At 48.4% G+C, this 14,394-nt stretch overlaps 1 protein-coding gene across 1 annotated transcript in view; it reads left to right on the top strand.

The window, feature by feature from the left end:
• The window catches only part of LOC147596704 (small conductance calcium-activated potassium channel protein 3-like), a 142,442-nt gene extending 129,880 nt beyond the window's left edge, over positions 1-12,562 (top strand). The window contains 2 exon segments of the mRNA XM_086769615.1: positions 3,270-3,341; positions 11,939-12,562. Of these exon segments, the coding sequence (XP_086625741.1) occupies positions 3,270-3,341; positions 11,939-12,562 (696 nt within the window).
• The last annotated feature ends 1,832 nt before the right edge of the window (positions 12,563-14,394 follow it).

Raw genomic sequence — 14,394 nt, 5'->3', positions numbered from 1 at the left:
CTTTCTACTCCAACCTTCTCAAAATAGTTATTATTTGGATGTTTCTCACCACTTAAAGAGGGAAATGGAGGAAAGAGCTAACACTGCAGTGTCTCATTTTAAAAATCTAGTCCCTAGGAGCATATCTACATGCTCAGGTAGAAACGATAACAAATTTCCTCCACCAACAGTCCTGACTACCTAGATACACACCGGATGTAGGACAGGAAGAGCAGTGCCATATTAGTATAGTCCTGAGGTGGAACTTATACACATTCAGAGACAACCATTTATGTATGTTGAACTCTATGTATGTGCGAGCGACGGAGGAACCTACGACAAAGACCCAATATGAGTAATAAGCGTAGTTCCATTTATTAGTCCCGGGTGCGCATATTTATATTGCTAAGATAAAATATGCCTACTAGTCATTGCGTGATTGGCTTAAGCTCTAATAGTTACATTTACATATCCCTCCTACTTGCAGTTAGCTAATCTGGAAAGTCCCGTACTTTTCATGTTTTCACTTTCTCAAAGTTGTTTGCGATCTTCTTCAAGGTTGCTTCGTTTACTTTCTCACAGGAAGCTTCATTACTTTCTCACAGGCGGCCTCATTATTTTCTCACAGGTGGCTTCAGTACTTTCTTACAGGTGGCTTTAGCGATGTCCTTGAGGCCTGCTGCTCACAAATATAACAATTCCATTTGGTCTGGATTGTTCACTAAGTGTCCGTGATACTCCAGGTATCCAACATGTATGCATAATAATAAAATTAGCCTACATTGGTCAATCAGGGCTTAAGGTAATAGGGATGCACTATTTGTATTTAATAGTATCCATCACCTTATACAGAGAAAGATGCCAAACTATTACGAAAGTGTGAGGGCTGCTCATCACACGAAAATTAATTTTTTTTTTAAAGAACTCAAAATTTATTGTAGTAGATTAACACCTCAAAAGTCAACCTTGCCAGGCATCTAGCCTCCAGAAAAATTACATGAGGTTTCAAGTGCTCTCAAAACAAAAAAAATTAAAAAAATCCCTACCTCAGGTTTTGGACTCTTGAAAATGTCCTTTAAAAAACCTTCATGATATTCTGAGTAGCAAAAGTCTGCCCAAAATGAAGTGTGGCAGTATTCTAACACTCCAAAGTGAGTGAGAATACAGATTCCTTTATGAGAAGTTAGAAAGATCTATGGAAACATGGTCAGCATATGAACCTCACATGTGTATAAGAAAAAGAAATCTTAAGAATCACCGTTAAATTTAACCTGCATTTTCAAACACTTGTGGCATACAGAATGTGGTGGGCTGACCCAGGCCAACAATCAAACATCCACCCTGCCTCTTGCTCACTCCCCTCTCCCAGGAGATTGGGAGAAAAATAGAAGGAAGGCAAAAAGACACATGGATTGAGATAATGACAGTGTGATAAGGAAAGCAAAAGCTTCACGCACGAGCAAAGCAAAAATAGGTATTCATTCACTACTCACTGGCAGATATCCAGTCACTTCCTGGAAAGCAGAGCCTCAACATGTCTGACGGTTACTTGGGAAGACAAACACTCTAACCATGAACATCCCTCCTTCCTCCTCCTTTCCTTGAGCTTTTACTGCTAAGCATGATGTTATATGGTATGGAATATCCCTTTGGTCAGTCTGGGTCAACTGTCTTGGTTATGTCTCCTCCCAACCTCTTGCTCACCCCTAGCCTACTGGCCTTTGTGGACAGGGAAAGCAAGCCTTGACATTGTGCAAGCACTGATCAGCAACAGCTAAAACACTTTTAGCCACAAAGTGCAGCACCCTATGGGCTTCTATGAAGAAAGTTAACTTCATAAATTCATCCCAGACAGACTCAATACATAGGATAATGTTACATTTGCTATCGTCAAAGCTCCAAAATTTTAAATTCATAAACATCACTCAGCAGAAGTTATCATTTCAAAGGCCAATCACTGAAAGCATCATTGCAAAACATGTACACATCAACATATAGGCTTTGGTTAAAAGATCTCTAACTGTATATGTCATCTACACTCCCTCTGTTGCTCTTGCCCACCTTCAGTCCTTTGTACTACGTATTTTCCTCCAGCAGCCTCTGAGCACTGAGATCCAGGGCTACCTCTGTCAGTGTCCCTGGGACAGAGCCACCAGTACAGATCTGAAACCCCAGGGCGCCTGAGAGGTATGTAGCCTAGCACAAATAACAAGAGAGAACATACAGCAAGAAATCCCACCTGGAGTACTGCATCCAGCTCTAGAGGCCACAATATAAGAAGGACATGGACCTGTTGTAGTAGGTCCAGAGGAGGGCCACGAAGATGATAAAAGGGCTGGAGCACCTCTCTTATGAGGACAGGCTGAGAGAGTTGGGGCTGTTCAGCCTGGAGAAGAGGAGGCTCCGGGGAGACCTGATAGCAGTCTTCCAGTACCTAAAGGGGGCCTACAGAAAAGATGGGGAGAGGCTGTTCAGTAGGGCCTGTTGTGATAGGACGAGGGGTAATGGTTTTAAAATAGAGGGAGGTAGATTTAGATTGGATATTAGGAAAAAAAAATTTACAATGAGAGTTGTAGAACACTGGAACAGGTTGCCCAGAGAGGTGGTGAATGCCCCATCCCTGGAAACATTCAAGCCTAGGTTGGATGAGGCTCTGAGCAACCTGATCTAGTCGGGCATGTCCCTGCTCCTTGCAGGGGGGTTGGACTAGATGACCTTTGAATGACCTTGATGACCTTCCAATCCTAACCATTCTATGATTCTATGATTCTATGAAATTAAATGGAAGATTGTTCATGCAGTAGCCCTCGGGCCAGTCCGAACAGGACAAGATGTGAAAAACATGCTCTACACCGGAGAGAATGGTCCTACCTGGAGTCTTTGGAAGAGAACACCAGGGGAGACTCGAGGTCAACTTCTTGGGTTTTGGAGCCGGGGATATAGAGGATCTGAGGCCTGCTATACTCCAACTGAAAAAGAAATATTGGCAGCATATGAAGGAGTTTGAGCTGCTTCAGAAGTGATTGTACTGAAGCACAGCTCCTCTTGGCACCCCGACTGCCAGTACTGGGCTGGATGTTCAAAGGGAAAGTCCCCTCTACGCATCATGCAACTGATCGCCAATCGCCCAGGAATCTTAGAAGTGATCATGGACTGGGCAGAAGGCAAAGATTTTGGAACGTCACCAGAGGAAGAGGTGGCATGTGCTGAAGAGGCCCCACTGTACAATAATTTACCAGAAAATGAGAGGTGATATGCCCTGTTCACTGATGGATCCTGTCATATTGTAGGAAAACATCAAAGGTGAAAAGCTGCTGTATGAAGTCCTGCACAACGCGTCGCAGAAGCCACTGAAGGCCAAGGTGAATCAAGTGAGTTTGCAGAGGTGAAAGCCATCCAACTGGCTTTAGACATTGCTGAACAGGAAAAATGGCCAATACCAGCAGCGCAGAGGCAAACTCATTTGGGCTGCTGCATTGTGGCAATATATTGCTGCCTGGTTAGAGAATCTGGTTGTAAAAGTACGTCACATAGATGCCCATGTACCCAAGAGTTGAGCCACTGAAGAACATCAAAACAACCAGCAGGTGGATCAGGCTGCTAAGATTAAAGTATCTCATGTGGACCAGGACTGTGGGGTAACAGGTTAGCAGGGCTGCATGTATGCAGGAGGGGCAGTCCGCGATGATTCGCGCGCTAGGTGCGGATAGGTCCATGGGCGCAGGGGCAGGTGCCTGGCGGGCACAGATGGATCCGTGGGCGCAGGGGGCGGGTGCGTTCGCGTGCGTAGCGGGTGTACGGGTATTTAACCCTGTGTTGCGCAGCATTAAAAAGAAGGCTTGGCTTGACGGTATCCGTGTGATGCCCTGCTTTCCCCGGAGCGGGGCTCCGGTGCGTGCGGGGTAGGTTAGCTGGCAAGAGAGCCGGCAAGTGGTGACCCCGACGTGTGACAGGTCCGGACGGTTTTGAGCTAGGGCCGCGCGGCGGTCGTGCCTGCCTGCTGTTAAGATGGCATCCATCTCTGATACAGTGAAGGTATTAAAGGCGTTGGGTAAAGATGTGAATTGTCCGGTGCATAGGGCACCGTTGACGGAGTTCATCCTATGGATGCAGAAAAGGGGCTTGATTAACAAGCCGGGAGAGGTGATGGAAGTGGCGCTGTTACAGGCGGCGGGGAAAGAGTTACAGGAAGAAGGGGAGGTCGGAACGAAAGGTGTGGCGACTCGGCTGGAGACGTTAGGTTCGGTGAAAAGACTGCTGGCTAAGGCTCGTGAGGCGCGCGAAGTGTGGGTTGCGGCTTTAACTGCAATCAAAGGAGAAGGGTGGCCCTCGGAAGGGGAGGGGGACGAATGGGGTCGAGACGGCGCGGAAGGGACGGGGGGTGGCGTTCCGGTGGTCTGCTCGTTTCGGCCGGGAGCCTCGCACGGTGATAAAGGGGCGATGGAGTTTGGGTGTGCTCCCCCGTGTGTTGCGCCTTGCTTGCCGGGGGGGCCTGAACCGAAGGAGCAACTCCCCAAATACGAGGACACAGAAATGCCCTCTGTCTCTCTTTCTGCCCCATCGGCTCCACCGCTTGTAAATTCGCGGAGGGGCGATAGTGAGGCGGGAGCCAGTTTCGAGGTGGCGCCCGAGGAGTCGCGGGGCGCGGAGCGGGGTCCTAGCGCTTTCCCGGTGGGGAAAAGAGCCGCGGTCCCCGAGACCAAGGATAAAGCGGCGGGTGATAGAGCCGCGGTCCTCCAGACCAGAACGACGAGAAGCACTGCTTCAAAGGAACATAAATCAGTTTTAACGAGTCTAACAAGAGTGTTAGAGGAACAGAACTGTGCTATTAATAACACTGACCTGAAGAGCTTGTTGACTTGGGTGTCCTCTCACGTATCAAACGCAAACCTCTGTAATATATATACGGTGGGCTCCTGGAACACCATAGGTATTAGACTGTGGGACTGTGTAACGCGGGGTGACCCTGCTGTTCAAAAGTTATTACCGGTGTGGCGTGTAATGTTTGAAGCCTTGAAGAATCACACGCAGAAAGGAGATTCAACAGCACCCGTTACCCGGTCTGCTCCTTCGTCCATGGAAACAAAGACTAACAGCGAGCTGGAAAAATCCCTTTGATCCAGGTCCCATAGATCCAGAAAAGGAGCCTTCAGTCTTTGGAGCTTCCTTGTTATAGAGGTGGCGTGTTTGTGTGTGTGTGCGTATAAGCATGAAGTAGATGGTATGAAATAAGGGGTGAATACTGTCTTGGTTTTAGCAGGGATGGAGTTAATTTTCCTCTCAGTAGCTTTGGGTTTTGTATGTGAAGAATGTTGATAAAAACGCTCTTATGATTAGGGTTGTTGTTAATGAGACCAAGGACACTGTCTGGCTTTCCAAGTCTCGTTATCGAGCAGGTGCAGGAAGCTGGGTAAAAAAAAACAAACAAACAAACAAAACCCAAACAGTCAGAGTATAGTTCATTTGGAGAGCGAGTGGTGAGAAACTGTACACTGTTCATTTTGTATATATTAATGTTCTTCTACATTGTTCTTCTGTTGTAGGTTTCCTCTTAGTAAACTGCAGCATAAGGTAACGTGTGATTGGCTGACCGTGGCCCCCATTCCCTCTTCCCGCCCCCACCCGCCCCCCCGCCCAGTCCCGCTCAGGGGGCGGGAGAAGGAGGTGGAGATGGTGTTAAGCCCGGGAAGAGGGAGGGGGAGGAGGTTGTCCTGTTCCCTTTCTCATTATCCTGCTTTGGTTTTAGTAATAAATGAATAATTTTCGCCAGGTCGAGTCTGTTTTGCCTGTGACGGTGGCTTTAAGGATTTTTCGTCGCGGCCGCCGCCAGGCGCGCCCCCCACCCCCCCCATCCGGCGGGGCGGGGGCAGCTTACCCAAAAACTGCCATGGTTACAGATACTCCCGTCTGAGTTGACCAGTGGCCTTTAGCAAGAAAAAAGCTGCACCATTTGAATGAGTTAGTTGACGAGCGATTACAACTTGGACATACAAAGCCAACAGACAGTTCCTAGAATACATCTGTGTTTGTAATACAGACAAATCAGATGCTCCACGAGTCGCATTTTCTGTGTCTTCAATCAATATGGGAGAACCTAATCAGCGATATCACTGGATGGTACTTCCGCAGGGTATGAAAAATAGTCCAACCATCTGCCAATGGTATGTCGCACAGGCCATAGCACCAGTAAGGTGCTTGCATAGGAATAGCCTCGTTTATCATTATATGGATGATATCTTAATTGCAGTGCCCGATGAGTCTCTGGTGGACAGAGTTCTTAATGATATCACCAGTACATTATCCGGATTTAAATTGGTTATTGCTCAAAAAAAAAATTCAAAAGGTATGTCCCTGGCAGTATCTCGGCTGACAAATTACGGAAAGAACAATTAGGCCACAGAAGTTAAAAATCCCTCAGTGTTTTCCTTAAACGATGTGCATAAATTGCTGGGAGCTATCAACTGGGTATGCCTGGTATTAGACCTCTACAGAATTGCTTTCTCCACTATTCCTAATACTTAAGGGAGACTCAGATTTAACCTCTCCTAGGAGACTGAATCCAGAAGCACAAACGGCATTACAAACAGCTTTGCTACAGGTCTCCGTTAATTTGCCTAAGCAACCAATGCTGCAATTTTTAAGAGAAGAGAATTAACGTTGTATCCAGCAACTCATTTAAGTTGACTCCCATAAAAAATGCCTTGACAATATTTACAGATGGATCAGGAAAAACACACAAATCTGTAATTGTGTGGAAGAAAAATGATAAGTGGCATCATGACATACAATTGGTAGAAGGTTCAACCCAAATTGTAGAACTTGCAGTGGTGGTACGAGCGTTGTATAAGTGGAAAGATGAATCCCTCAGTATTGTCTCTGAATCTGCCTATGTGGTCAATGTAATACAATGCGTTGAACCGGCAATGTTAAAGGAAATTAATAATCCTTTGTTATATGATCAGTTTAAAAAAAAAAGTGAGCGAAAGCAATGTATATGCTCAATTTTCTAAATCACTGGAGTGACAAATCTTCCCCAATACAGAAACATTTTGGATCATCTACTGTACATGACGCCATCCGAGGGCAAGCTCCAGTGATGGTTAAGAATCTGGAAACAGGTAATTGGGAAGGACCATTCCCTCTTATGATGTGGGGGAAAGGATATGCTTGTGTCTCCACAGGAGCAGTGAACAATTGGATCCCTGCACGATGGGTACAACCAGCGCTCCAAGCTGCCTTGCGTTTGTCGCATTGTTAACAAGCTGTGTGGCAGCTCCATGGACATCAGTCACGGAAAGAACAAACGTGTGGGTAACTATGGCTGGTGCCACAGGGTGGGGCGCCATTCGTCTGTCTGTATCATCTTCAAATAAGCCTTTCAGAACATGCTTGGTCAATCTGCCAGATCAGATAGCGGTAGGACGGCAACTCTGTGTAAAACAACAGCAGCCGCGACTGCCGAGTGCTAAATTACAAGAGATGGAACTTTTGGGATCAGTAAAGATGGACTTCTGCCTCTTTTCTTTAACTCTTCAGGAGCTAATGTTACTAGAGGGGTAATGATTGTAAATGCTTTAAGACCTATACATTGCAACGATACAGCATGGTGTAATCACGCGAGCACATATCAAAACCCAGACAGCATAAAAGACCTAAACGAAGTACACATAGCTTTGAATCTGATTGCCAAGATAATATAGAGTTTTGGAAACCAAGTTAAATTATTGCTGCTGCAATCTTTGCACCTGGTGTGGCAAGTGCCCAGGCATTAGCTACGCTAAATAAATTGGGCTTTTGGCTTGCTAAGTAAACGCATGCAATTGTATCGGTACTATTAACACTGTTAATTGACGTAGATTCTATATGCTACGCTACTTTACAAAACAGAACCGCTGTTAGCCTGCAGAGCACATATTTGACAGGCCTTGTTGCATGCACTGGCCATGCATGCAGCAACGTCTGGTCAGGCCTTGTTGTGTGCGCTGGCAACGCGTGCAGCAACATCTAGTCAGTACTCTTCCACTGAATATGCTGAGGGTATAAACAGAGGTGGCTCGGAGCGGAGGAGAGAGGATGAACCCAGAGCACACTCTTTTTACACCAGGGGACGCCCTGAAGGTGCTGCACCTACCTCTTTTCTCTGCTCTGACCCTGCTGATAACCATCCTCTTGCTCGGCGGTGTCTTTGGCGTAGTCGGGTTGGTAACAGAATAGATCAGTAGTAGATTTTTTATTATTAGCACAAAATCATGGTTGTCAGGATTTTGACTGGCTTTGCTGCATGAATCTGTCTGATCATTCAGAATCTATTCACAAAAGTATTCAAAACTTGCAAAAAGGATTACAGAAAAAAACTGCAACAAAGTGATGATTTTGATATATTCAGAAATCTTTTTGGTGGATTGATATAAGCTTATTACAAATAGCTGTAGGATGCTTATTCATTCTTTTTATATATGTATTTTGATCTGTATTCCGTGTGTGTGTTGAAATGTGTGCAGACTTTAATAGATAAAGCGTTGAAACAAGCCTCTTCTTATAAACAAAGAAGAGAGAGATGTGGGTATTTCTTGAGCCAGTACGGTGTCAGTGAAAGCAAACTGACCTTGGGGGAGGGATACAATCATGCTCGCTGGAAGAAAGCCATGGAATGAGAAGGGAAGCTTTAAGATACAAAACACTGTTAGCAGAATTTATGGCTTGTTTCAACAGAGGCTTGCAAAAAAATAGTCACTGGCCTTGTAGATAAGAAAGTTACTGGAGTTGTTATGTTTGTAATAGGAGAAGAATGCCATAGTAGAAAATTACTAGGAGGTAGTGAAACTTAGTTTTGCTTAGCAGTCATGAATATGTATAACGTGTGATCAGTAACTTTATTGGCTAAGCTTGTGTGTGGCATAACTGGGTGGTTGCTATCCTTGGCTAAAATCAGAATTGTGATACTAGGCATCATACTAGGTATAATCATTAACATTCTGTGCTTGGTCACCTGCCTACAAAAGTGATGCAGAGAATACTACATCAGGGTGCGCACGCCATACGACGTCAGTTCCGACTGCCCATCTCACATGGTTGGGCTGTAGTGCCAGCCTGTCCAGCATGTCAAGCACCTAACCTGAACCAGGCCTTATACTACCCAGGCGTTAACCCCGGAGGTATGCTCCGAACCAGGTACGACAACTAGATATCACAGACTATGTGCTATTTGGCTGTTTCAAATACATTCATGTTGCGATCGACACTTGCTCCCGAGCTCTCTTCGTGTGTCCATTCACGACGTCCATAACACAAAATCCATCCTGCACCAGAGCTGGGCTTTTATTTGCCTAGGGTACCTCAGAAAATAAAGACTGACCGTGGGCCGTCATGGGTATCTCACCACTTCCTGCAGACGTGGGGAGTCCGCCATACGTTTGGCATTCCTCTGAACAGCACCGGGCAAGCAACTGTAGAACGCGTGCACAAAACCCTGAAAGCACAGCTAACGTGCTTAAGAGAGGGGGGAGAGAGGTGTTCGCTGGGGGTCTTGGTTGGTGAAGCGCTTGTGGTACTGAATCATATGTCCTTTGCTGACCCCCAATCCGTTTCCCCTATCTAAAACCATTTTTCCTCACGTCAGCTGCTGTTTGGGGGCAAGGCGCTCCTGGGGGTCCGGTACCACCTGCCAGAAGACCCACGTTGGGAAGGTCCCGCTGATCTGTTAATATGAGGACGAGGGTATGCTTGTATCTCCACAGGTGCGGGGACCTGATGGATCCCAGCCTGGTTGGTACAGCTGTGGCTGGAGGATCGACAGGGTGACCGAGCGGCGCAGCCCTCTCTAGCTCACCCTAGTGGGACTGATCCTGATTGTGAGTCTTCCAATGCCAGTGATAATGACTAACTTCTGGGAGCGGTTCACGAACTGCACCGACTCTACTCAGGTGTCGTAGCGCGTGGCCTGTTGGGCTCTTGGGAATGCCAACCGCACAGCCCTCACCACATCTGAACTGGCGACTGCTTTAGCAGCACATGACGAAGAACTGACACAAATGAAGTTGGCATTAGATTATGCCCTTGTGAGGCCTGGCATCAGTTGCAGCGACCTAGAGGGAGTCCTAGGTCTCCAGGGTTACTGCTGTTTGGACTTCAGCAAGAACGTCTACTCAGCCTTGGAGAAGACGTGTGTGCATGCTGCCCAGTCGGTATTCAACATCAAAGCCCTAAAAGGACTGGGGGTAGTTTCCAGACCTGTTCGGTTTACCTAGATGGCTAAGAAATATTGTGTCTATAAGGTCTGACGATCCTAGCAGTTGCTTTGATAATGCTTTGTTTCTGTTATTGTTATGTTTCTTGCATGCTATGATTAAGGGGTCACTAGGCGACTATCCATGATTAACTATGTTATGGTGGCATCTGCCCCAGAGTACCAGCCATTAGACCAGGATGATTTAGCATAGAGGGGGGGAATTGTGGGGTAACGTTAGCAGGGCTGCATGTATGCAGGAGGGGTGGTCCACGGTGATTTGCGCGCTAGGCGCGTGTAGGCAGCTATGGTCTGCTGGCCGGAAGATATCGCGCTGTACGGGAAGATAGGACCCCTCTCCGGATAGCCAATAGCGTTTAGTCTATGATAGCCAATAGCGTTTAGTCTATGATGTAAGCAGACGGAAGTGACGTTGTACACCCAAGCTATATAAGGCCGTGTTACCTACCAATAAATGCCATTTGCCGTCCACCACATTGGTGTTTGCGAGCTGATGGACCGAGCGGCCTGGGGGTGGTCGCCGTGCCGTTCCTGAACCAGGTCGCCACGCCAACAAAGGCAACAAGTGGTGCCGAAACCCGGGAAAATCGCCTGGACGGGTGAACGGCGGCCAGAGCGGCAGGACCAGCCCAGTGGGGAGGATGCTCCCGGACCAACAAGGAGGATGGAAGCCCTTGTGAAGGTCGTATCACAGTTACATAAGCAGTGGGGTATTGATTGTAAGCTCCAAGATTTTACTCTCGCAGTTGCGAGGCTTTTACAGATTGGGGTCATTGACCAGCCGGTGGATATTCTCCACCCTGAAGTGTGGGATAAATGCACTAAAGCATTAGCCAAGGAGACTATGTCCTCGGGTAGTGGGAAAAACATTAAGTCGTTGGGGAAATTCGTACAGGCCCTGCAAAAGGCTTTACAAGAGCAGGAAACCTGGAGGGCAGCAAGGGACTGTTTGTTGGTCATCCCGAAATTGGGAGTCGGGGCAGCCACGCAGACTCCGCACCCCCCAAACGGCGATGATTCCGCAGAGTCTAAAGACTTACGAGAGGGCAATACACCCCCTCTACCCCTGAGCCCTTCGCCCCCTGAACCCCCGAACCCTGACCCGCTTACGGAGGGGCAGAAGTGCACACTGTCCTTCTGAAGTGGGTTAGCTGAGGAAGCCAGGGGCGCCGAAGCCCGGGAAAGACCGCCGCCTTATGCGCCCCAAAATGGCGCCGAACCCCAGGGGGGAGGGCGGGACAAAGACGTCCCCGGCGGGAAAACGGAGGAAGCGCTTGAACTAACAAGCGCACACGAACCGGAAGGGGAGGAGAACGAGAAGGAGAAGAGTGGTGGAGGCGACCGGAAAGAGGAGAGGAGCGCGAGCGAGGGGCGGAGAGCCAATCAGAGCGCCCATCTGAAAACACGCCCTCATAGGGCAAACACCCCGCCGAGCAGAAGGAGGGGCGAGCCAAGAGGGAGGGAACGGTCCGCCCGTAAGGGAAGTGGGCGGGGCCGGAGCCCAACGAGAAAAACCGGTCAGTCGAGTTCCGAGTCCGGATCAGATAGCAGCTCGACGACTGCCTTGCAACTGATTCAAACTCAGAGGAGGAGGACATGAGGGTAAATAGAGTCAAAAGCAAAAATACCCACATCCAAAATAAAAAGGAATCGTGAAGGGAAAAAATTCCTCTCATGGATTGGAAGAAAATAAATATTGCCTGTGCCGATTAGGTCCCATCGGCCACGCTGGCGTTCCCGGTCCAGGTGGCGGACGGGGGACAAAGGGTCTACTCGCCAATAAACCCCAAGGATATACAAGCGATTGTTAAAGCAATTGTGGACAAAGGGCTCAATTCTGCCCTGGTCTCCACCCTCATAGACGGTGTCTTTGGGGGAGACGACATGCTCCCATTTGATATAAAACAAACTTGTAGACTGATCTTTGACGGGGCAGGGATGATCGTTTTTAAACAAGAATGGGAGGACAACTGTACGAAGCAACTAGCCCAAGTAACCGAGGCGGATCACCCGCTACACGGCTCCAGCCTGCAGTGGCTGATGAGTTCAGACCCGACAATGATTACCCCCCAGGCACAGGCCCAGGGCATGCGGGCCCATGAAGTTATGACAACTACGCGTGCGGCCAGAGAAGCTATTCGCACAGCCTCTAGAGCTATTGTCAAGCCGTCACCCTGGTCCACAGTAAAGCAAAAAGAAAGCGAAAGCTTTACACAATTTGTGGATCGCCTCCAGACAGTGATCGACTCCTCAACCCTGCCTTCGGAAGCGAAAGGCCCGGTTGTAGCAGAGTGCTTACGTCAGCAGTGTAATTCAGCAGCCAAAGAAATCCTATGATCACTGCCAATGGGGTCGAGTATCGCAGACACGATTAAGTATGTCACGAACGAAGAGCATTTAGCCCCAATCCAGGTGGCTGTCCGCACTGCAATAGCTAATGTGATGGCATGTTTTAAATGCAGCCAGGTGGGCCACGTTGTAGCAAACTGCCCTCGGTTGGGGAACCTGCCAACAGCACCCCCCCCGTGCCAAAATCGACCCAGAGGACCGTGTTGGGCCTGTGGAAAGAAAGGGCATTTCGCTGAAGAATGCAGATCTAAAATCCAGGGAAACGGGAGGGGGAGAGGGCACCTGGGCCGCACACAGCCCTCTCCCACTTGGGACACGAGGCGGCCCAATTGTGCCAACCCCGGATGGGGTGAAACGCTCCCGAACCCGCTGCCCCCTCGAGAAGCGACCAACTTTATGGCTCAACCAAAGGTCCAGCTGAATCTGCCCCCATCTCAGGAACAGCAAGGACCACCCTTTGGGGGCAGGACCCCAGGGTGGCCCTGGCAGTAAAGTGTGACAACCCGCCAGTGGTGTGGGGGATTTATTCCCTCTATAATGCCTTAAATGACACCACTATTAGTGTCCCCTTTTTGATCGACACTGGAGCAGATGTTACAGTTATCCCTGAGACGAATTGGCCCCCGCATTGGAAATTGGAAGGTGCCCCCATGGTGGGTGGAGTCGGGGGATTAACCCAAGCCCGGAAGAGTGCTCAATTGGTAGCAATCACGCTTCACGCTGAAAAGGGACCGGAGAAAACTATTACCCTCTTCCCATATGTCATGTCAGGAGTCCCACCCCTGTTGGGAAGGGACGCTCTAGCCCTACTAAAAGCCAGGGTGACAAATTTACCATAAGGGCTACTGCCGCATACCCACTCCCACCAATCAGACTGACATGGAAATCGTCCGATCCAGTGTGGGTCGAGCAGTGGCCCCTATCAAAGCCTCGAATGGACGCTCTTCTTGAGCTACTTGACCGCGAACTACAACGAGGTCACATAGAGCCTTCCACTAGCCTGTGGAACACCCCAGTTTTTGTAATACCCAAACGATCTGGCGAGGGGTTTCGCCTCCTCCATGACCTGCATGAAGTAAATAAGAGAATTCAACCAATGGGTCCTGTCCAAACGCTGTTGCCTATGAACTCTATGATACCAGAAGGACAACCTTGCGCTGTCCTTGACATTAAGGACTGTTTCTTTTCGATACCCCTGCATGAAGAGGACAAAGAGCGGTTTTCTTTTTCTGTCGTGTTCCCGAACAGCCAACGCCCCAACCTACACTTCCAGTGGAAAGTGCTGCCTCAAGGAATGATCAACTCACCCACTATCTGCCAGATCACAGTGGACCGGGCGCTGGCACCGGTTCGGCGCAGTGACCCAACCGCCACTATCATTTAATATATGGATGATATCTTGATCGCCGCACCGTCAGGAAGTCAAGTGGACCAACTGGTGTCAACGGTCTCGGAAACTTTAAAAACTAACGGATTCGAAATTGCGAGCGCAAAAATCAAAAGAGGACCATGTGTGAGTTTTTTGGGAGTGGGAATTACAGGTTCTTACATAACCCCTCCCCAAATAAAGATCCGTCGGCGTATCAAAACGCTCCATGACATGCAACAGCTAGTGGGGTCCTTGCAATGGCTTCGTAACATCGTCTTGATCCCTCCAGAAACCATGGCCCCCTTGTACGATCTTCTAAAAGGAAAAAACCCATGGGAGCAAAAAACTCTGACGACGGAAGCAATGAACTCCCTCGACTTCATTGAGCAACAGGTATCGTCAGGCACGCTCGCCAGATGGAACCCAGGTGCACCGCTCGATCTGTATGTAC

This window comes from Chlamydotis macqueenii, chromosome W (assembly GCF_036417535.1).
Source record: "Chlamydotis macqueenii isolate bChlMac1 chromosome W, bChlMac1.mat, whole genome shotgun sequence".
Lineage (NCBI taxonomy): Eukaryota > Metazoa > Chordata > Aves > Otidiformes > Otididae > Chlamydotis > Chlamydotis macqueenii.
Note: the sequence above shows the minus strand (reverse complement) of the source record. Positions and strands in the feature narration are given on the sequence as shown.